At 44.2% G+C, this 23,819-nt stretch overlaps 1 protein-coding gene across 2 annotated transcripts in view; it reads right to left on the reverse strand.

Annotated features, from left to right (window-relative positions):
• Nucleotides 1–22,988, reverse strand: part of LOC148018463 (thylakoid lumenal protein (Mog1/PsbP/DUF1795-like photosystem II reaction center PsbP family protein)) — a 136,777-nt gene extending 113,789 nt beyond the window's left edge. Inside the window, exon 1 of one of the 2 annotated variants that reach the window (XM_087662175.1) lies at nucleotides 22,486–22,987. In XM_087662175.1, coding sequence (XP_087518301.1) covers nucleotides 22,486–22,909 — 424 coding nt within the window. In that variant the 5' untranslated portion in view covers nucleotides 22,910–22,987. Of the gene's footprint in view, nucleotides 1–22,485 lie in introns of both variants that reach the window. The other variant, XM_087662176.1, reaches the window with a different exon arrangement.
• Between the last annotated feature and the right edge of the window lie 831 nt (nucleotides 22,989–23,819).

The raw sequence follows: 23,819 nt of genomic DNA on the forward strand, positions 1-23,819 counted from the left end.
GGCATTCCCAAGCCATGAAAATCCCAAAAGTGCGGGGATGGGAGGATGAATCTCCATCATGGAGACACCACTTGGCTGAGAAAAAGATGAGGTCCTAAAATGCGTATTCAAGGGTCAAGGATCCTTTGGTATGATTTGTGAAGACAGGTAAGGTGCAGTTAATGGAGACTCAAAAGAGGGTGTAGTGGAACTCGTGGATGGGACGGGTGAGAGATTAAATGGATTTGTCATATGTGTAGATGTGGGAAATGTGTTAGGTTCCTTTTGTCCATTCAATGCAAATGATGAAAAAGATCAATCGCCAAAATCATATTGACCATGTGATATAAAAGCTGAAGGAAAAGATGAGGAAGTACTCACCATAGATTCTTGTAATTTTTGTTTACCTTTTCTTGAGTGCAATTGGAAAAACCTATCCTCTTTGGGGCTAATAAATTAATACTTAGTTTGAAGAGTTTCTTCATCATGAGCATCTCCGATATCTTGTGGAAAAGAGGAAGTAAAATCAAAAGATTGAGAAGTAGCAACATGCATACCTGACATAGGAGTGAATGTTACAAGAGTTGGGAAGACTTTCCTTATAGCCTTTAAAAGTATTGTGATGGCATCTTCTTTAGCAATGTGAGCTTGGACTGAAGTTGCTTGGGCCATTAGTGTTAGAGATTGTCACCTCCTCGATAGGCATTTCCTGTCATTTGTGTGAGCTGGTAGGTTAGTACGGTTTGCAGGTGTGCCACGTCAAGAAGCAAGAGTGCCACGTGGTAGTGCAGATCTGATTGCCATATTAGTTGGTCTAGCCATACTATTTCATGCAGTCAGATAGTACAGCCACTTGCATTAAATGCAACCGAATCATATTTTTCCTATTTTTTGGTAGGCTATTTATTGCTTGTCTTTAGCACACACTTTCACAGTTTTTGATCTCAGGTTTCCACATTGCTAATCGCGGAGATTGCCCTTGGGGTTCACAGAGAGTGAGACCTTCGAGGTGGAGACATACACAGATATACAATCAGTGCCCATGTACATATTTGCTTCCTTATGCAGCATTCTTCATTGCAAATTTTTTGTGTTCCATTCTTTCTCTCTCTCTCTTCACTCTTTGTCTTGGTCATATGCTTCCGTATTGCTTCACTCTAACATTGTATTAGAGCATTGAAGGATTGACCAAGGGTGGGGACCTACTTGAAGAGGAGATTTCAGCGCGACACAAGGCTGCGTTTTCAGCGTTCAAGGGTGAGCAAGAGGGTTGCACATCAAAACGAGGCTAAGGCGCGCATGGGTGTGTGAGAAAGGAGTAGAGTTTCTGAAGCTGCTGCTGATTTCTGCTGTTTGAGAAGGAAGAAGGCTACGTTTTGGGCCTTCAAGTGCAAATTTTACCTTTTTCATTGCCTCTAGCTGGTAAAGGAGGAATGGGACGAGCAGAGAAGAGCTCTAGCAAGCTGCATACACACAATCAAAGGGGACTGCTTTTTGTATTTTGTGCAAGCATTTTAGGTGAAGATGTCTTTTGAGACCGAGACTGGGTTTCAAGCGATCATGGACCAGAAGGTGCCCATGTTATCGGCTCTTCCATTAGATTAAAAGCTCGATGGTGAGAACTACCGCATCTGACAGGTTATGATGCTTGCCATTTTGGATTCCTATGATTTGGAGGAGCTTGTTATGAAAGCTATTCATCGTCCTTCTTCACGAGACGAGTCCAAACTCTCTTCAAGTGATAAGTTGGAGTTGGCAAAGGCTTAGGCACATTGGGACAAACTAAATGCTCGCATCCGCTTGTTTTTATCTCTTATGCACTACAATTGTGATCTCCCATATAGAGCCTTTGACGGTGGCCCGAGAGATATGGTTGGAGCTTGATGAGATGTATAATCACATGACCATTGTGAAATGAGTTTCTTTGGAAGTATAGATGAGGACCATGAGTATCAATAAGTTATCTTCTATGCGGGAGCATATTTACAAGCTGAGGCAGCTTCAAATGTAGGTACAAAACACAGGGAAGGTGATCATTTCTGAAGAGATGGCGATAACTCTTCTTTCATAATTACCACCCTATTTCAATGGTTTTTATTTTTCCTTGTTTGCCTTAGGGCGGTCTGAGACTCTTCGTTGGGAGGAGTTGGTTCCTATGGTCTTGAACTAAGAGGAGCAATTGAAAGGGACCAATGCTTCTAAATTTGAGGCCTTGGTATGTCAGTCCTCTTTGAAAAAGGAAAAGGACCAAAAGAAAATGGAGGACAAATCAAAGAAGGACAAGGAAAAGGAGTCCACTTGTCACATCTGTGGCAATATAGGTCACTGGAAGAAGGATTGCCCCGACAAGGAGAAGAAGGAGAAATATTCAAAGGATTTTAGAGCGGTGGCTGCTCCCTCATCAGCTGCTTTCCTCCACTTGGAGGTGGTTGAGGTATCGACCCTGGGCCTCCGATGCTGCGTTGATGGCCCCTTACACTTGGGAGTGGATTGTTGATAGTGGTGCCTCACGGCACATGACTCCTTCAACAGTAGGTTTTGCTCGTTTGCGGCCTTTGCATGGCCAAATTCCCATTAGTGATAGTTCTTCTAACCCTATTCAGGGACTGGTAACATACATCTTATTCCAAATGGGCAAGGTGGTGCCCATACATTATTCGAGGTGCTTTATGTGCTGGCCTTGGAATACCATCTACTATCCGTGCACAAGATTTGTGCCCTTAGTCTCATGGTCGAGTTTGATGTGGATTCTTTTCTGATTCTTGATCGTGGATCGAGACAAGTCCTTGCTTCCGATTATGAGGAGAATGGAGTCTATAAGTTGCAGTCTTCTTCTGTCTTGACTTCTCTTTTTCTTACCTCTCAAACACAATCCAAGATTTGGCATGCTCGGTTAGGCCACCTCAACTATGATTACCTACAAAAGGAATCTAAGGGACAGCTTGTTTGAGGTTCGTCGAATATTGTGGTTTGTGTATGTTGCATCCGTGGGAAGCAAACTCGTGATGCTATTCCTAGCAAGGCTTTGAGGCGGTCTTCAGCACTCTTGGAGGTTGTTTCTATTGAGCTTTGTGGACCAATGAGGATGGGGTCCCTTAAAGGGAGCTTGTATTTCATGCTAATTGTGGATGATTACAACAGGATGACATGGGCTTATTTTTTGAAGCTAAAGTCGGAGGCTTTCTCCAAGTTTACGGATTGGTTGCTCTTTGAGGAGAACCGATTGGACTGGAAACTAAAGACCTTACAATCGGATAAGGACAGATAATTTGTTTCTAATGAGCTTGCTCATTTTTGTGTAGATTGCGGTATCCACTAGGAGTTTGCTGACACAAACACCCCTTAGGAGAATGACATATTGGAGTAGAAGAATCAGAGTGTGATCAAGATGGCCCATACCACAATGGAGCATCGATAGACACCTTAGTGTCTATGGGTTGAGGTTGTGGCTACTGCAATTCACATTCTTAATCGATCCCCTACTTCCGTTGTGGTTGGTATGACCCCTTATGAGACGGATTTTGGGCCTAGGCCAGATGTTTCTTATCTCAGGGTTTTTGGGTGCGACGCCTATATTCACATCGTAAAAACACACTATGACAAATTTGAAACAGCTTCCAAAATGTAGGTGTTTGTGGGCTATAGCCCGCAGTCTCAAGGTTTCTAATCGTATAATCCTATTAAGAAAGATGTCTACATGAGCTAAGATGTTCGGTTCGTGGAAGTTTCAGCCTTAGAGGGGGGTGAGCAACACCCCATTCCTAGAGATCCTGGTGATAGGTGGGTGCTAGTGACTGTCTCTTTGGAGCCTGTGCCTTTTGAGGATTCTTATTCAAATAAGGAGCTTATTTCTCAGCCATCGAACTCACTGGTAAAACCCTAGTAGTCGATGGACCTTCCAAAGACTGCAGTAGATGGAGAGCGATGAGGAGAGATCCGGCCTCCTCCTCATTGGGCTCGTGACACTCTTTGTAATGCAAGGGTTCAAGGGGTCCTTAAGGAGTGGCAGCCCTCGCAGGATGGCCCACGGCATTCTCGGAGAAACCAGGCACGCCACACCAAGCTTGTGTATACTAATTACTGTTTGATGACTTGTGCCATGTAAGGTCAAGAGCCTACCTACGTGAAGGAGGCTTTACAGCATGATCATTGGCAAAGAGTGATGGAGCAGGAGCTAGAGTCGATTGAGAGGAATGACTCTTGGTATCTTGTGCCTAAGCCTTCTCATAAGAAGGTCATAGGAGTCAAATGGGTCTTCAAGACCAAGTACTGCAATGATGGCACATTGGACAAGCACAGGCCTGCCTTGTTACTAAAGGTTTTGCATAGTGTCCACATATTGATTTCCATGATACTTTTGCCCCTATAGCTCAAATGGCTACTATTCATATAGTTCTTGCCTTGGTTAGTCATAGGAGATCGTGCAATTCTTGCCTTGGCTAGCCATAGAAGATGGCCATGCTAGATGTGAAGTTTGCCTTCCTGAATGGAGAGTTGAAGGCGGAAATCTATGTTGAGCAGCCTCCGGCCTTCGGTTCTTTTGATGATAAGGTGTACAAGTTGAGAAAGGCCCTCTATGGCCTTAAGCACGCTTCCCGTGCTTGGGATGAGAAGATTGACTCGTTTCTCCAAGAGCGATTGGGGTATCGACGTTCCAAGACCGACCCCCAGCTTTCTATTCATGCCTCAAGTGGAGGTCGTGTGTTGTTTGTCCTTTATGTGGAGGACTTGATTGTGATAGGTGACCATGCTAAGATGGTCGAGCAGATGAAGGCAGCAGTTCATGAGAATTTTGAGATGATGGATATGGGACTTCTTCATTTCTTTCTAGGTCATGAAATCTATCAGACTCCAAGGGAAACTTTATTTCCCAAGAGCGGTATATGTAGGAGCTCTTCACTACGTGTGAGATGAAGGGATACAAGTCTATTATGACTCCTATGGATCTGAACTGGAAGGCTACAGCCCATCCCAATTCTCCTCTGGCGAATACTACATGTTAGGCATTTGGTTGGCTCCTTGATGTGGCTTCTCAATACTTGTGGTGACTTATGTTATGTTGTAGGTATGCCGGTCGGATTCATAAGTAAACCCAAGATGGTGCATTGGTTGGTTGCTCAGAGGATTTTGAGGTTCCTTCGTGGGACCCTTGATCTTGGGATCTATTATCCAGTAGGCACACGTGATGTAAACTTGGTATTTACAGGGTGGAGCGATTCAGATGGGGCTGGCGATGTGGATCATCGGAGGTCCACAACAGGTTATTGCTTTACCTTGGGTGTCGGTGTTCATGAAGCAGCAAGAAGATACCCATGGTTGCCCTATCTTCGACTAAGGCGGAGTATTGGGCAATGTCTTCTACCACGTGTGAGACAGTGTGGCTTTGCAAGCTCTTGGAGGAGCTTGGCTGCCCACAGATAGGTCCTATTGTTCTTTAGTGCGATCATGAGAGTTGCATTGCATTGGCTTGGTGGAACCCTGTGTTCCATGCTCGGATGAAGCATATTGAGATCTAGTACCATTTCATTCGGAAGAAGGTTTTGGATGGGACTCTTGCCCTGGTCTACTACAAGACAGAGAACAATCTTGCAGACTTGTTTACGAAGGCCCTTCTTCAAGCTTTACTTTGATAGCATTCCAAATCCCTTAGCCATTTGCCTTGTCCAGAATTTTAGAGGGGGTGCTAGAGATTGTCACCTCCTGGAGAGGCTTCTTGTCATTTGTGTGTGTTGGTAGGTCAGCAAAGTCTGCAAGTGTGCCACGTCAGCAGGCAGGAGTGCCACGTGGTAGCACAGGGCTGATCGCCACGTCAACTAGTCTAGTCGGAATGCAGCCAACAGCATATTTTTCCTATCTTTTGGCAGCCTATTTATTGCCTGTCTTCAGCACACACTTTCATAGTTTTTGATCTCAGGTTTCTAGATTGCTGATTGCGGAGACTACCCTCAGGATTCAAAGAGTGTGAGATCTTCAAGGTGGAGACTAACACAAACATACACTTTGCGCCCGTGTACATATCTGCTTCCTTATGCAGCATTCTTCATTGCAGATTTTCTATGTTCCATTGTCTCTTTCTCTCTCTCTCTTCTCTCTCTATTCACTCTCTGCCTTGGTCATATACTTCTGCACTACTTCACTCTGACAACTAGCCCCTTCATGTGGGAAATGAACTCTCCCAAGTCTTCTCCTTGCTTGTATTCCAAGTTGAAGAACTCTATTTTGAGGAAGATTGAGTTCTTTCCTCTTGCACCATACAATTTCTTGAGCTCATCCCACTTCTCCTTTGCAATTGCAAGTTGATCAATGTGGTGGATTAGGGATTTATCCAAGTGCAGCATTATTATAGCTTGGGCTCTTTCATCATCTTCTAAAAGGGCTAGTAATCCTTCTCCATCATTTTATCAGAGGTGCGTAGCTTCTTGGGAGCATGTGTGTTCTATTTGATTTGGATCCCTCACTTTGCACATGTAGCTGATGCTCTGTATCAGCTCTTGAGGAAAGTTCAAAGGTTTCATTGGGAAAGGAAACATCAGAAAGCAATGAAGAAATTGAAGCAGCTCTTAAAATCTGCTCCTACATTGAGAAAGACTGACTATTCACATGGAAAGCCTATCATTACTTCTGTTGATACAAGCCCAATCGGAATTGGATGGGAAATTGGGAAAGATGATGAGGAAGGGAAAAGATATGCAATATGGTTTGATGCTAAAGTATTAGCAGGCAGGACAGCCTGCAGGAGAGAGAAAGACTAAAAACGCAGGCAGCAAGACTATGATGATGTGGCAGGCTATCGCCTTGCTGGAATCAGCTCCAAACTATGTGAAGAGGGCTGGAAATCGGGTGCCAACTGATGGAGACATCAATGGATAGCTTCGGCTGAGATATCCTTTGCGAACGGGGCGTGGACAACAAGTTGAAACACCTAAAATTTGCATAAACGAGATTTTGATGTAGTGAAAGAAGACTCATCAAACTTGTAGATTTGAGGTTTTACATCAACATAGGCCATAATAGGAAGGTAATACCAATTGCATAGGGCAATGGCAGTGTCTAATCCTTTACAAAGCAAGCAATAAGAGCGGAAGTAAATAAGAAGATGCTTAAATCAAATAAGTAATAGGCTGAAAGTGACTTAAAATCTGATTTAAAAATCAGCAAGATAACATTCTGAGAGGAGCAGTGATATGGTCTACGTGTTTATAGTTTTACACATGGCCTTACCAGGTCAATTCTCACTTGAGATGTGAAATGTCGGTCTTTTGATGGACTTAATGACCCTCTAAAACAAAAAAAATTTAATTTCACTTTCGTACCTTTGGGTGTCTTGCCTATGCCCATATTCCACAGGTACTTAGAAAAAAATTGGACAACAAGGCTGTTAAGTGCATTTTTATGGGATATAGCAATGAAAGCAAAGGCTACAGACTCTATGATCCTGTTACAAAGAAGGTTTTTGTCAGCAGGGATGTTGTTTTTGATGAAAAATCAGAATTATCCTTGGCTGGTTTGGACACATATCAGGCTGCCCGTGATGTTTTTGAAGGGCTGCTGCCCATTACTTTTGGTGATTCAGCTAGAGGTTCAGAAAATGAACCTAATGTTCAGCCAGCTGCTCCTATGGAAAGTGCAGAAATTCAGCCATTGGCTGATCGAAATATTCAGCATCATGCGGAAACTGAAATTCAGCAAGAGCTTGCACACAGTCAGGATGCTAGACAATTACCTAGATGGTATTTGCAGACTATGCAAGATAGTCCTTTGGATGCACCCATGGCTGGTCGTACTAGAAGGCAAACTCGTTTGCATGATTCAGCACATACCATGGAGTTTATTATGGCAGCAAGTACTTTTGATAATGAAGAGCCTGAATGTTATGAGGATGCACAACACAGTGTGCATTGGATGGCAGCTATGCAAGCTGAATTAGATTCTATTACTAAAAATCAAACTTGGGATTTGGTGTCCTTGCCATTTGGGAAGAAAGCCATTGGAACGAAATGGGTCTACAAACTGAAAAGAAAAGCAGATGGATCCATTGATAAATACAAGGCACGGCTGGTAGCTAAAGGCTACGCACAGAAAAAGGGCATTGATTATGAGGAGACATTTGCTCGTACTTCCCGTATGACGACCATCAGGTCTATGATTGCTTTGGCTGCACATTATGGTTGGACAGTGCATCAGCTAGATATCAAGACTGCATTTTTACATGGGGAACTTCAAGAGGAAGTTTATGTACAGCAGCCCATTGGTTTTGCAGTTGAAAGCTCAGAACATTTGGTATGCAAGCTCAAAAAGGCACTATATGGTTTGAAACAAGCTCCTAGAGCTTGGTATGAAAAAATAGATGCTTTCTTGCTTGGTCAGGGGTTTCTAAACAGCTCATCTGAGTCTACCCTTTACGTATGTAAAGAAGGGGGATCTATGCTGATTTTATGTCTTTATGTTGATGACATTTTGCTCACTGGAACACATGCTGATCAGATTTCAGCATTCAAACAAAATTTGCAGCAAACTTTTGACATGTCTGACTTGGGAGTTTTGCATTACTACTTGGGCATCCAGTTCATACATAATGCTCGAGGTATTGGGCTATCACAGTCAAGGTATATTGGGCAGCTTCTTGAGAAGTTTGGCTTACAGGATTGCAAGCCAGTTTGTACTCCCATGGAACCTGGACTGAAACTATCATTACATGATGACAGTGATTTGTTTGATATACATACATATGCTCCTGCAATTGGATGTCTTATCTATCTATGCAATACTAGGCCGGACATACAATTTGCAGTTTCAGGTTTGAGCAAGTATATGCATCAGCCACGTATGTCACATTGGCAAGCTGTCAAGCGTGTTTTTCGCTACTTGCAGGGTACTCGTTCTCTTGGGTTGCTTTATGCCAAGGGGGGACCACTGCAGTTACATGCTTACACTGATTCTGATTGGGCTGGTGATTATGATACACGTCACTCCACTAGTGGCAATTGTTTCTTTCTTGGCTCTTCTTGCATTTCTTGGCTTAGCAAGAAACAATCCACTGTTGCCACATCGTCATGTGAAGCCGAATACAAGGCAGCTTTCACTACCACAGTTGAATGCATATGGCTTAGACGCTTGCTAGCTGATTTGGATGTATCTGTTACAGAGCCTACTCCTTTGTTCACTAACAGTCAGAGTGCCATTGCAGTGGCACGGAACCCAATGTTTCATGCTCGCACGAAACACATTGAGATTCACTATCACTTTGTCAGAGAGAGGCTACATGCAAGTAATATCAGCCTTGTCTATTGTCCTATCACCAATAATGTGGCAGACATCTTCACCAAAGCTCTTCCTCGTGACAAATTTGAAGCATTTCGCGATGCTTTAAATTTGATATCCTTTGGTGGCGGATGATCCTTGTACTCTTGATCACTCTTCACTCCAGGGGGGTTTGTTGGGTATTTGACTCACGCCTCACTTACACCTAACACTTATATGGGAGTGTCGGTGATCAGTAGGACACTGGGGCACTTTTTACTCTCGGTAGGAGAGGGTTTTTTCCCCCAGACTTATGGTCCTATTGTCGTATGTACTTATGTGCTTATGTTACACACATTTGGGCACTTAGTGTGTGTCGGGTGTGAACACCCCCTACAACCCTAAGGTTTAAGGGTTGTACTTTGTACTTTCTGGTTACACTCATTCAGTCTATTCTCTTGGGTGTCGTGCTTCAACTTTGTCTCTCACTCTCACACTGTCTACTGAATCCCAGTTGTACCTCGATCCTCCCATCTCACATGAAAATCCCCCTCTGAGTGTGATAAATCTCGTGGCCCAAAAAGAAATGGAGAAGTCCTAGATTCGTCATCTCGAACTTCTGATGTAAGGCTTCCTTCGTCTCTGTGACCTTGTGGGCATGGTCACTTGTAACAATCAAGTCATCAACATACAAAGCAAACAACACACAACCACCTTCGGAAGTGTACACATAAAGTTGTGGATCTTCCCTAGAGTACCAATATCCCAACTCTGCCTAAGGAAACGAGTCAATCTTCTCATTCCCAAGCATGCGGAGCCTGCTTCAAGCCATACAATACCTTCTTCAACATGTAAACCTGCCCATCTGAGGAACCGAAGCCAAGAGGCTACTCTACATAGATCTCCTCCTCTAAATCACCGGCCGACTTCACCTCCAATTGAAAGACGGGCCATCTCCTATGACCAACCAAGGCAAAAACTGCACAGATCGTCACCATATGAGCAGTGGGGGCAAAAGTATCATGGAAATCAATGCCTAGGTGCTGAGCAAAACCTTTAGCAACAAGGCGGTCTTGTGCTTGTCCAAAGAGCCATCACTATGGTACTTGGTCTTGAAGACCCATTTGACGCCTATCACCTTCTTATGAGAGGAACGAGGCACAAGGTACCAAGTGCCATTCCGCTCAATAGCCTCCAACTCGGCTTCCATTGCTTTTTGCCAATGGTCAGACTGTAAAGCCTCCTTCATGGAGGTAGGCTCTCTATCCTGCATAACACGGGACATCAAACAGTGGTTAGAGCAAACAAGCTCCGTAGAATGTGCCCGGTTCCTTTGTGATTGCCGCGGTCCATCCTACAATTGCCACTTCTTAGGGACCCCATCGATCCATGAATCCCGGAGCATGTCACGGACCCAACGAGAAGGCCAAATCTCGCCTCCTTGCTCGCCATTTGTTGAAGTTTCTAGAAGGTCCACCAACAGCGGAGGAGCAATCGGTGAATCCGGTGGCTGGGAACTAAGCTTCTCATCCGAAGAAGAGTTCTCAAGAGTCACAGGCTCCAAAGGAATAGTTGTTGTGGCCCACCTATCATTGGGATCTCCAAGAACAGGGTGGTCCTCACCCCCCTCTGGGGTTGGAACCTCCATGAACCGAACGTCACGACTCGTATAGACATCCCGTTTAACAGGATCATACAATTGATAGCCTTGAGATTGCGAGCTATAGCCCACAAACACCTGTCTTTTGAAAGCCGCTTCAAATTTGTCACGGAATATAGGCATCACACCCAAAGACCCTGAAATAAGAAACATTTGGCTTTGACCCAAAGTACGCCTCATAAGGAGTCATACCAACAACAACTGAAGTAGGGAAACGATTAAGGATGTGAACGGCAGTAGCCACAGCCTCAACCATAGACACTGAGGTGTCTAACGTTGCCATTTTCCAAACAAACTAGCCCTTAGATGCCTTCCGAAGGTAATCATAATTGAGGTGGCCAATAAACCGAGCATGCCATACTGAGTTTGAGAGGTCAGAAGAAGAGAAGTCAAGGTAGAAGAAGACTGCAACTTGTAGACTTCATTCTCCTCATAACCTGAAGAAGGAACCTGTCTCGATCCTCAACCAAGAATCCGAAAAGAATCCTCATCGAATTCGACCAAAAGTTCGAGGGCACAAATCTTGTGCACTAAGAGAATATGATACCCCAAAGCTGGCACATAAAGTACCTCGAATGCATGGACACCACCAAGTCCATCTAGAATAAAATTCATGTTGCCCCGTCCGTGAATAGGAATAGATGAACTATCACCAATGAGAATCTAACCATGGGAAGGCCACAAATGAGCAACACCTACTGAAAAAGAAGTCATGAGCTGAGAGGCACTACTATCAACAATCCACTCCCGAGTGTATGGGACCATCGATGTAGCATTAGAAGCCGTCAGGGTCGAATCCTCAACCACCTCCAAATGGAGGAAAGGAGCTCATGAGGGAGCAGCCACCGCTCCAAAATCCTTTGAAGATATCTTCTTCTTCTCCTTCTCCTTCTTCTCCTTGTCGGGGCAATCCTTCTTCAAGTGACCTATTTTGCCACAAATGTGACAAGTAGACTCCTTATCTTTGTCCTTCTTAGATTTGTCCTCCTTCTTCTTTTGGTCCTTCCACTTCTTCCAAGAGGATTGACCAACCAAGGCCTCAGATTTCGAAGCATTGGTTCCTTTCAGTTGCTCCTCTTGGTCCAAGATCATAGGAACCAACTCTTCCCATTGAAGAGTCTCAATCTCCTTGAAGCAATCAAGGCAGAATAAAAACCACTCAAGCAAGGTGGTAACTATGAAAGGAGAGTTATTGCCATGTCTTCAGAAGTAATCATCTTCCTTGCATTTTGAGCCTACATCTGAAGCTGGCTTAGCTTGTTGATATGCTTCCACATGGATGATGACTTGTTGACACTCATGGTCCACATCTGCACTTCCAAAGAAACTCGCTTCATGACGGTCATCCGATTATACATCTGATCCAACTCCAACCATATCTCCCAAGCTACCATCAAATGCTCTATATGAGAGATAACAACTGTAGTATAGGAGAGAAATAAAAACGAGCGAATGCGAGCATTGAGTTTATCCCAATGTGCCTGAGCCTTTGCCAACTCCACCTTCTCACTAGAAGAGAGTTTGGACCCGTCCAGGAAGAAGAACAATCGATAGCCTCTGTAACAAGCTCCGCCAAATCATAGGGCTCGAATATGGCAAGCATCATGACCCGCGAGATGTGGTAGTTCTCACCATTAAGCTTTTGATCTGAAGGAGGAGCTCGTAGGAAAGGCACCTTCCAGTTAATGATCACCTGAAACTTTGTCTCGGCCTCAGAAGACATCTTCACCTAGAATGTCTACACAAAACACAAAGAGAAGCCCCCTCTGACTGTGAAAATACAACCTGCTTGGGCTATGGTTCGCTGGTCTCGCTCCTTTTTCACCCACTGGAGACGATGAAAAGGAAAAACCTGCACTTGAAGGCCCAAAACATAGCCTTCTTCCTTCTCTAAAAGCAAAAAACAGCATCAGCTTTTGCAAATCTTCTCTTTTCTTGCACATCCACGCTCGCCTCAGTCTTGTTCTGATGCGCAGGCCACCTACTCACACTTGAAGGCTGAAAAATGTAGTCTTGTGTCATGCTGAAATCTCCTCTTCACTTGGGTCCACCCTAGGTCGGTCCTTTAGTGCCCTGATACCATGTCAAAGTGAAGCAATGCGGAAGCGTGAACAAAGAGAGAGAAAGAGATAGTGAAACGTGGAAAATCTGCAATGAAGAATGTTGTATAAGAATGCAGAATTATAAATGGGTACAGAGAGAATATATGCGTATGTCTTTACCTTGAAGATCTTAGTCTCCGTAGCCCCAAGGGAAGTCTCCACAATCTGCAGCTTGAAATCTGTGGGACACAACCAACTGAGACTGCTAGAGAGAAAGCCTATAAATAGGCAGAAAACTATGGCCAAAAGAATGCAGGTCGGTTGCAATTGATGCAACCGATTGCTGCAGTTTGAGTGCAAGCCACATGGCACCTAGCCGCTTGCCAACCATGTGACGCCTACTTGCCTGTCCAGGAGATGACTCGCTAACATGGTGGAGGTTGTGGACTCGTATGTCTACTTAGGGATCACTTACACTACATTTGTTGTGGGAGGTTTACCATGGCACGAGTAGCGAGAGATTGTCTCATACAAGGAAACACAACATTGGTCATGATGGAGACAATGCCACCAGACAGTTTTGGGAGTGGCATACACGGAGATGGCTATTTGACACACGTGACACTGGTCACACCAACCATGATGCACCTATTTGGACCCCTGACTTGGCTACATACCTATGGACATAGATCAAGAGACCATAGATCATCATGCTCTCATGAATGATCCGTAGCAAGCCATTAGTTTCACATGAGATTATTAGAATCGAGTTTATTGCGACCCCCATGATGATGGCGACCCTTTTTCAAACCATTAGCTTAGCATCTGTGGGGAATCTACACAGTAAAGGGAGCAAAATGCAGTCCTCTCCGAGTAGTGGGCTATCGAAATAATCATTGGGAGGTGAAGGACAACAACTGCAATCCTCTGATGCCTTCGGAGATGAGGAAGATGATCACTAGTTGTCGAGGGAGTGAACCGCAATTCTCAGATGCTAGGGAGATGGCATGGGCAACAAACACAAATAAGAAGTGTGTCAGAGCTATCAAATGTAGGGAGAGTAGCTAGATGTTGATGCTTTGGATGATGAGGCCAGATATGGAGGATGTCCCTAGGCTGCAAAACGCAAATACTAGGGGCTCAAGATGCTTATGCGAGGTGCCTGAAGATTGACTATAGGAAGAAGAATGCTAATACTAAGTTGGGAATGATGACACCAGCCAGGGGGAAGGCCTCCACACAGTCAGACACAAAAGGTGACACTACTTGGAGATGGAGGATGCTGATCCGAAGCTGATGAAAGAAGACACCAGATGGAGAAGACCCAAATACAAGCAGATTGATACTGTCAACTAGAAGAGAGAAGTCGCTAGTTATCAAGTGAAGACACAAGTAAGGTGGAGCCTCCAAATGCAGCTTGAAAGGTGATCAAATAGGGTGCCTAAAGGAAAAGAGGGCGGCCACAAACTACGATGTCCTCTAGAAGGGATATGGGCAACAATGGTGTGGAGAGGGAAGAGTATCAGAGTGATGGAAGAAGAAGGGTGTAGAATGACTAAAGTGACTGAAGTGGATGCCCACCGAAAGTGGCCAGAATGAGGACACCCAAGCCTTTTTGGGGGTGTCAATTTGAAACTTCAAGATGTGCACATAGGCGTCACACCCAAAGATCCTAAAATAAGAGACATCAGGCTTAGTCCCAAAGTAAGCCTCAAAAGGCGTCATCCTATCAATGGCCGAAGTGGGAGATCAATTGAGGATGTGAACTCCCTCGGCCCACAAAAACTGAGGTGTCTATCGGTGCTCCATCATGGTCGCACCATCTCGATCACACTTCGGTTCTTCTGCTCCAAAATGCCATTCTCTTGAGGAGTGTTGGTGTTAGCAAACTCCTAGTGAATGCCCCTATCTACACAAGAATGGGAAAATTCATTAGACACAAATTCACCACCCTTGTCTCATCGCAAGGTCTTCAGTCTCCGGCTAAATCAGTTCTCCTCGAAGAGAAGCCAATCCTTGAAGTGGGAGAAAGCCTCCGACTTCAACATCAAGAAATAGGCCCATGTCATCCTACTGTAGTCATCTACAATCAACATGAAGTACAAGCTCCCCTTCAGGGACCCAGTCCTTATCGAGCCACAAAGATCCGTAGATACAAGCTCCATAGGTGAAGTAGACCGCCTCAAAGCTTTGTTGGGAATCGCATCCCAATGCGGTTTCCCACGAAGGCAGGAGACACATGGCTGTTGGCTCACCACGATGTCCGAACAAATGATCCTCGCGACACCTTCCGAAGGAACTCGTAGTTCAAGTAGCCAAACCGAGCATGCCATAGCTCGAACTGTGTGTGAGAGGTAAGAAGAAGAAAGATAAGAGCTGTAGAAGACTTCAATTTGTAAATGTTGTTCTCCTCATACCTTGAAGAGAGAACCTTCCTCATCCACAATCAAGAACTCGAACAGCATCATTGTCAAACTCCACCAAGAGGCCAAGAGAAAAAATCGCATGGACCAAAAGCAAATGATACCCTAAACTTGGCACATGCAACACCTCGGAAGTGTGGGTACCACCACGTCCATCTAGAATCAGCTACATCTCACCCAGTGCAACAATAGACAAAGAAGAGTTGTCTCCAATGAGAACCTGCCCACGCGAAGGTTGCAAATGGGCAACATCAATAGGAGTCGTCATGTGCCGTGAGGTACCACTGTCCATGATCCACTTGCGAGCCTGGGGAGCTGTCATCACAGCATCAGAAGTCTTCGGTGTAGGGTCCTCAATGACTGCCAAGAGTAGAAAAGCAGCTGGTGAGGGTGCAGCCACCACTCCAGAATCCTTCGGGTCCTTCTTCTTGGTGTCCTTCTTGTCCTTCTCAGGGTAATCCTTCTTCCAATGACTGGTCTTATCACAAATATGGCAAGTCGATTCCTTGTCCTTATCCTTCTTGGATTTGTTGTCCTCCTCCTCCTTATTTTGGTCCTTCCCCTTCTTCTCAAAGTTTTTTCCAACCAATGCCTCTAATTTGAAAGCATTTTGTCCCTTCAATTGTTTCTCTTTGGTCTAAGACCATAGGAACCAGCTCTTCCCATCAAAGAGTCGACGCCCGGATGCAATAAGAGCGGAATAGAAAGTACCGAATCGTGGCAGCAACTGGGGCATTAAAGTGATCGCAATGTCTTCGGAGGAAATAGGCTTCCCCGCATTTTGAACCTACATCTGAAGCTGCCAAAGCTTGTTGATGTGTTCCTAAAGCGAAGACTACTTATTCACGGACAAGGTCCGCATCTGCACCTCCAAAGAAACCCTCTTTATCAAGGTCATCCGGTTATACATCTGGTCGAGCTCCAATCATATCTCTTGAGCCACCGTCAAGTGCTCAATGTGAGCTATCACGGCTATAGTACAAGACACAAAAAGCAAAAAACAAATCCTGGCATTCAGTTTGTCCCAATGAGACTGGGCCTTGGTCAACTCCGCACGAGCATTTGAAGAGAGTTTGGACTCATCTCTCACCAAGGGCCACTTAATCTCCTCCATCACAAGCTCTACCAAATCATAAGACTCCAGAATGGCCAATATCATCACGCACCAAATGCGGTAATTATCACCATCAAGCTTCTGATCTGATGGAAGAGCCGATAAGACAGGCACATTCCGGTCCATGAGTGCCTAGAATTCCAAGTCAGTCTTTGTAGACATTTTCACCTACAATGCCTGCACAAACGCAAAAGCAGCCCCCTCTAATTGTGAAGACGCAGCCGGCTAGGACTCTTTCCTCTGCTTCCCAAACCTTCTTCAGCCCGCCGGAGGCAATGAAAAGATAAAATTTGTAGTGGAAGGCCTAAAACGCAGCCTTCCTCCCCTTCAAACAGCAACAACCTGCAGCAAATTCATCAGCTAGACTCCTTTCCCGCATGCCCACGCTCGCTTCAACCTTGATTCGATCCGCAGCCCTCCCGCTCACCCTCAAATGCTGGAAACACACAGCCTTGTGTCGCACTGAAATCTCCTCTTCAGGTAGGTTCTTCACTCAGTTAGTCCATCTTCACCGCTCTGATACCATGTCACCGTGCAGCGATGCGGAAGCATGGGACCAAGACTGAGAGAGAGTGAACACAGAGAGGAGAGAGAGAGAGAGAGAGAGACAGAGAGAGGACAGTGAAACACCGAAAATCTGCAGTGAAAAATGTTGTATAGGAATGCAGAAATATGCATGGGTGTAGAGAGAATATCAGCGTATGTCTCCGCCTTGAGGACCTCGATCTCCATCAGCCCATGTGCTGTCTATCACCAGCATGCTGTCTCTGTCAGATACAAGTGATCACAATGTGCTGAAGGACTGCCATAAATAGCAGAAAAGAAAAGGCCAAAAATGACCAGGTCGGATGCAGCCAACTGCACCTGAACTGTCCGACTGCAGACTGAACTGTCCAACTACACCTGACACTGGCTGCTCAGATGGCGATGACGTGTCCTGCCTGCTGCGCTGTCCAGGAAATAACCACCTCTAACAACATCCTCAAGTGATGCCTGATTGTGATTGTTCCTCAAAGGACTCTATATGAGACATTCTCTGACTCTCGGCCTGTAGGTTTCCGCTTTAGAGTCTTTAAGAGTCGTGCTTACACACACACACCCTTGATGACAAAATAGGCAAGCTCACTCTCTGAGCTGATCTCTTGATTTTTGTAGGATACTCCTCCAAAGCAAAAACCTATCATCTATTCATCAATCCTCGAACAAACAAGGTGATTGTTAGGAGAGATTTAGTGTTTGATGAAAAGGACATGGTGTGGTCTTCTGAACTAGATTTTGTGCCCTTTCCTCAAATTGTTCCTTCTGAGATAGGGCTTTCTAAGCTAGGTCTACTACCCCCGCTCCTAATCCGCCCGCAGATCCTTCACCTCCTAGGTCCGCCCCGTAAGACCCATTACCTCGCTCATACCAACAAACCATATGGGATTCGAGGATCCTGCCACCAGATTCCGCTCTGGAGGGCCCTAGAAGATTTGTCCATCTTGCACCTCAAGCTTCATTTGTGCCACTGTTTACAGTTGATTACATAGCACATTTTGAGCCAGATAGTTGGCAAGAGACTCTTCAATACCTCCAATGATGAGAGGCCATGGAAAAGAAGCTCGAGAATATTGACTAAAATGAGACTTGAATCTTGGTGGATTGTTCGAGCCACAAGAAAATCATTGAGACCAAGTAGATTTTTAAAACTAAGCTAAAAGTTGATGGGACTTTAGACAAGTACAAGGCTTATATTTCAATGCAAGTGTTTTGACAGAAGCAAGGTATTGATTATGAAGAGACCTTTGCTCCTAGTGGACAGTTGACATCATTTTGTCTATTAGTTGCACTTACCGCTCACTAGTTGGCCAATCTATCACATGGAAGTCAAAAGTGCCTTTCTAAACAGTGATTTGGAGAGAAATTTTATGTAAAGCAACCTCCCAAATTTTCTTCTACTAACCGAAAAGATAAGATCTTTCCACTTGCACAAAGTTTTTTATGGGTGGAAGCAAGTACCACAGTCTTGGTTCCGAAGGATAGATGAGTTCTTTAAGCCTTACGAATACCATTCTATCCCTTATAACCCAAACTTATATATCCATATTACAATATTGCTTCACAAGGAACCAGCTATATCCTATTGTGCGTGGATGATTTACTTATCATTGGCTCTAATTCTCCTACCATAGTAGAAATAAAGGCCCAACTTTGCTCTACTTTCAAGATGACAAACTTGGTTTGTTGTCTTATTTTTTGGGGATGGAGGTAGTTCAATCTAGGGATAGTATTTTTGTCTCACAATAGAAGTACACTCTTCAATTTAGTAAACCAATATTACACAAATCAAACATGACCTGTGGCCACACCTCTTCATCCCACTATCCATGCTTTTGAGACAGTGTGTAGTAACAGTATGGACTAAAAGTTGATCATAGGTTGTTGAGGTGGATGTTGAGCTAGTGCTACCTTCCTTTTAATTTCTTTTTTCCTCATCTAGACAAGACCGAATTACATCTTCAAGTATAGGATTTGGTACATTTGTTAGGGTAGTAACAAGAAGTGAAAAGACTTTCCTTATAGCTTTTAAAAGTATTGCAATGGCATCTTCCTTACTAGAGCTTGGACTGAAGCTAATTGGGCCTTGCTTAGTCAGTATTTCATTGCACCTAGAATGTCACATTAAATTGCATGTCTACGTATTTTGAGATATTTGGAATGCACCTATTCTTATGGTCTAACTTATGGATCTATTTATGTTTGTAGGGGTACACTAACTTTGACTACGCAAGATATCTTGACACCCAACATTTCCATGGCGGCTACCTCTTTGCTTTGGGCACAATACCCATCTCTTGGGCCAGCCATAACCAAAAGACAACAACGGCTTCCATGGCCGAGACTAAGTATCGGGCTCTCTTGGATGGTTCCACGAAAGCTATCTACTTGAGGAGCTTATTGGCGGCATTATACTTTCCATGCGACTCTCCCACTATGTCTACTGCGACAACTAGAGTACCATTGCCCTTGCGGGCAATCCGATTATCTGACATTATACCATAGACGCAGCATATAGGGTCCACTTCCACTTCACTAGAGAGCAAGTTGAGCTAGGCACCATACACTTAGAGTTTATGCCTTCCTCCGACAACTATGCAAACATATTAACCAACACAATCAATCGGCCAATGTTGCAGCACATTTTACCTAGGATCGTCTTGGGTACACCCTCTACTTCGAATTGACAGGGAGAGGGTGCTTCCCTCTAGCTTTCCCTTCTAGTTTGAGAGGGGTTGAGTTTCTTATCTTGGTAGTGACAGAATGTTGTTTATAGTTTATTTTCAAACATTATTGTATATTGTACTTTGTATCTTTATCCACATCATTAGGATGACATGATTGTAAAAGGGCACTTCGGCAAGTGAGCAATTTCCCTATGGAGGTACCGTCTAAATGGCACCGTTGCTTAGAATTTTGCATGAGCATGAGCACATCTACATCACCTCTTGCATAACTCCAAGGCATTCGCATTCTGTTCTGTAAATATGCATGTGCGCATTTATCCCTTTTTAGTCTTTCTAAGTGGTCAACTCTAGATCCACCATATTCGCAACATTGCACATGTCAATCTCCAAAGCAATCTCCCTTGCTTGGTTAATCTTGCTAGGTTGCTTTCCACATATTTTTTATCTCTCTACATACCCCCATATTTGCTACACATTCCACTAGCCTATTCCTTTGTCCTCAACATCCAATAGCAGTAGGGATAGCCTATTATTTTGTGAAGTCTCTAGGTCTAGCTACTAGTCTCCTGTCTATTACTTAATCGACCGGCATCTCCCATTTTTGAACCAATCTTTATCAAACCCACAAAAAAACCAAAAAAAAAAAACAAAAACAAAAAAAGTTCACTGTGGTTTCATCCGCCTTGCAAGACTTGGTAAGCCACTAGGAAGCCGACATGCACCCTCTATCTAATGCTGGAGTCTATCTTGGGTAATCATTTAGACTCCCTTGGTAAGATAACCATCGCCTCTGTAGTCTTGTTAGGCCACTAGGCAGCCACTATGCACCCTTTGTCCGATGCCTTGGCTGCTTTCAAGTGGGACACCTTGGGACCCTAAACACATAAAAACTAAATCACTCACAAAATTCTAGATTGGCCTTCCTTTCTAGCTCAATTGGGCTTGAGAGGGGGAATTGAGCTAACATAAACATTACATGTTGAATTAGCCACTTAAACAATCTCAAAAACACTTAATTAATCAAAACCCTAAATTGGTGCACGGTTTGAGAAAGCTTTAAAATGGTACACAGTTCAAGAGAGTTTTAAAGCAGTGTGTAGTACCAGATCCTAAAACTTTCTATGAATAGACAACTTGCCCTCCATTCAGCCTCAATCTCGTTTTTGTAAGTTTTAGAAGTTGTATCTCTACTACCCACACCCTGTTTGCGAAGAACATCGCAATTAGAGCTTTCCTCTACTATTTGCTATCATCTAGCGCCTGATTCTAGCCTCCATCTCTACCTATTGGTTGTCGCCATCTTTAAGAGTTGTCATCTAGTCCTCTGGAGCTTGTGTTTACTATTATCGTCACCTGCTAGAGTTGTTGCCATCATCCTTGCACTATCACCATCACCTAGACATTTGCATTTGCTGAGTTTCTCTCCCCTCCAATTGTCACCATCATCTCCTATACAATCCCCTTCAATCTCCAACTATTCGCTCAATTTTTCTTTCTCCTCAAGTTACTACATTTTTAGCCTTTCTCCTCACTACCTGTCTGCATCATATCCAACTTTCATAGTTGCGTTTCCTAGTGTTCGACTCTCAAAGGCTACCTTTGCTGCATTTCGGGATCCATCACGAGTACAACACACTCTCTCACTCAACGCCTCTACCTCGGTCCTCAAGACATGAGAGTTCAGGGTACAGCTTTCATTCCTGCATGATTTATTTGTTTCATGAGCATCATATATTCAATATTCAGCCATTGATTTAGCTTCCATTGAGTTCATTGTCTTTGAGTTATCTTAACCCTAATTGTGTTCTTTTGAGTTTATACTTTTGTTGTATGCTTTCATTAATGTTTCTACATGAGGGTATTTCTTCTCACTATGATCCAAGACTACTACTTTCATCATGGTTTTTATCGTACTCGTATGCTTGGCCATGCAAGCATTTGTAGACACTTGCAAAAACTGAAGCATGTTTAGCCCAAACATACTAAACTTTTCTCGGACCTTTAAAAATGTCAATACATATTGATACTGGAAAATGGAGGTTCTTAGTGCAACTCTATTGTTACTACTTACTAGATTTTTATGTTAAAACTAGCAAATGGCAACTGGTAAATTTTCAGCCACATATGTTTAGCTCGAGTTAGCCAAACATGCTTGAAGCATAATGTCATACTTAAACCATGGTTGGGGTTGCTTTGTGGTAGGAAAACCTTGGCTCTAACTGGTTCGCCTGTCCCTTATCTGCTAGGTTTGGTCATCCCCCGTCTTTCTCATTGTCCACGTCCTTGTTCTTGTTTCCATCCCTAGTCCCATGTTTCTATCAGGTACCTTTTCTAGTACTCCTTGAGGATGAAAGGCTGCTGCTGCTGCTGTTGATAGTCACGGCCTGCCCACTGCTTTCAAAGGATCTGACACTGCCTTTGAATTTACTTAAACCCTTGCAATATCCCTCACAGAGCCTGGTTTTTTTGTCCATATCTCTTGCAAGCATTCTCTTCATCAGCGCTGCAGGTTACGCTTTCTTGTACAAAGTGCACCACTAATGCACCTAGGCGCTTGTTGTTTCCAGAGAAATAGGAGATTTATCAATAGATGTTAGAGATGCATTACAGGTAGGCAAAAGGCAGGACAACCTCCAAGAAGTAGGCTAGCCAACATTCTCAAAAGAAAATGGCCATAGTTCATCAGAAACATGCTCCATAATCCCTCGTTTTTTGGCTCCGTGGTTGATTTCCGCACGTTATCCAGTTCAAAAATATGCACAGTTGCGGCCAAGGAATATGTCATTTGAGGCAGTGGTCTTACCGCTTTCATCTGGTGGTGAAAGCCCGGGTATACGACCAGCCAAGAGATTCTGCTTGACGGCAAGAGCCTGTCCTCCGGAGGAAAACCCGAGACCTAGAGATGCAGCCGCCAAGGTCATCCTGAGCAGAAAGCTCCTTCTGCTGTCAGAGATCCCGGGTTCTTCATCATCTGCACTCGACGAACAGGTAACCAGCGGGCTTCTTCGCTCTTGAGCCTGCCTTTTTGAACAGCTTCGCAGTGCTCTTGCTGTTATTGCATCTGTGTGTTCCGAGGGGCGACAGCAAGGAACGGGAGCCTCGTTAAAAGCGATTGATGAAGGAAAATAAGAAGAGGACGAAGCAGCAGCAGCGGAGGACGGGGAAGCGCGCAAATATGATTGCAGTCTCATCACGGGCTGACTAAACCCAGTAGATTGCATCGCCATTAGGATGCTTGTGCACCATCGGCAGGCTGGTGAGTATGTAATGCATGCATTCGTCTTCTTTGGTTCAAAATGTGCCACATGGAAGCGTCCACCAAGCCTTTTTGCCCAACCGGCAACCCTTTAAAGTTTATCCCTCCGGGCCGCCGCTTTTCTCCAAAGTGGGGTAAAAACTCGATTATTTCACGGCCACCATGGCTTACGGATGCCGCATCACCATTATTCACTACTTCCTGCCAGGCTACCACGTCAAGGCCATATACAAGCCCCGTGAGTGGTGGAACCATCAGCACCACCCCATATAGCCCACAACGAGTCTCACTCATGATGTTGTGTTCATCATAGGTCTTGCTAGTGGATAGCTCTCCTATTGCTACCCATGATGGAAGTAGCCCCATGCATTTACTATGGATTAGATGTGGAGGTGCTCTCAAATGCATCACTAGCATAGCCCCTTGTTGCACAAAAGGGGCACAATCCATAGTGCACTGCATGTTAGGGGCTAAAACCACATGTGTCTAGTACCTACATTTACTTGTACTTATTATCTGTACACATGTACATTGTAGATAGCAGTCACCCATCCCTATTGCTAACCATGACGGGAGTAGCCTCCCCATGCATTTACTATGGATTAGATATGGAAGTGCTCTCAGATGCATCACTAGCATAGCCCCTTGTTGCACAAGAGGGGCACAATCCATAGTGCACTGCATGTTAGGGGTTAAAAACCACGTGTGTCTAGTACCTACATTTACTTGTACTTATTATCCGTACACATGTACATTATAGATAGGAGGTCACCCATCACTATCACTTTATTATTTATTCTTTACATGAAATAGAATAAGAAAAGATAGGTTACACATTGTGACCATTGGAGTTCCCACATACCATCTTGCTCTCTGTAGCT

This window comes from Lygodium microphyllum, chromosome 21 (genome assembly GCF_053477565.2).
Source record: "Lygodium microphyllum isolate KBCC chromosome 21, Lygodium_microphyllum_v1.1.10, whole genome shotgun sequence".
In the NCBI taxonomy this organism is placed as follows: Eukaryota; Viridiplantae; Streptophyta; class Polypodiopsida; order Schizaeales; family Lygodiaceae; genus Lygodium; species Lygodium microphyllum.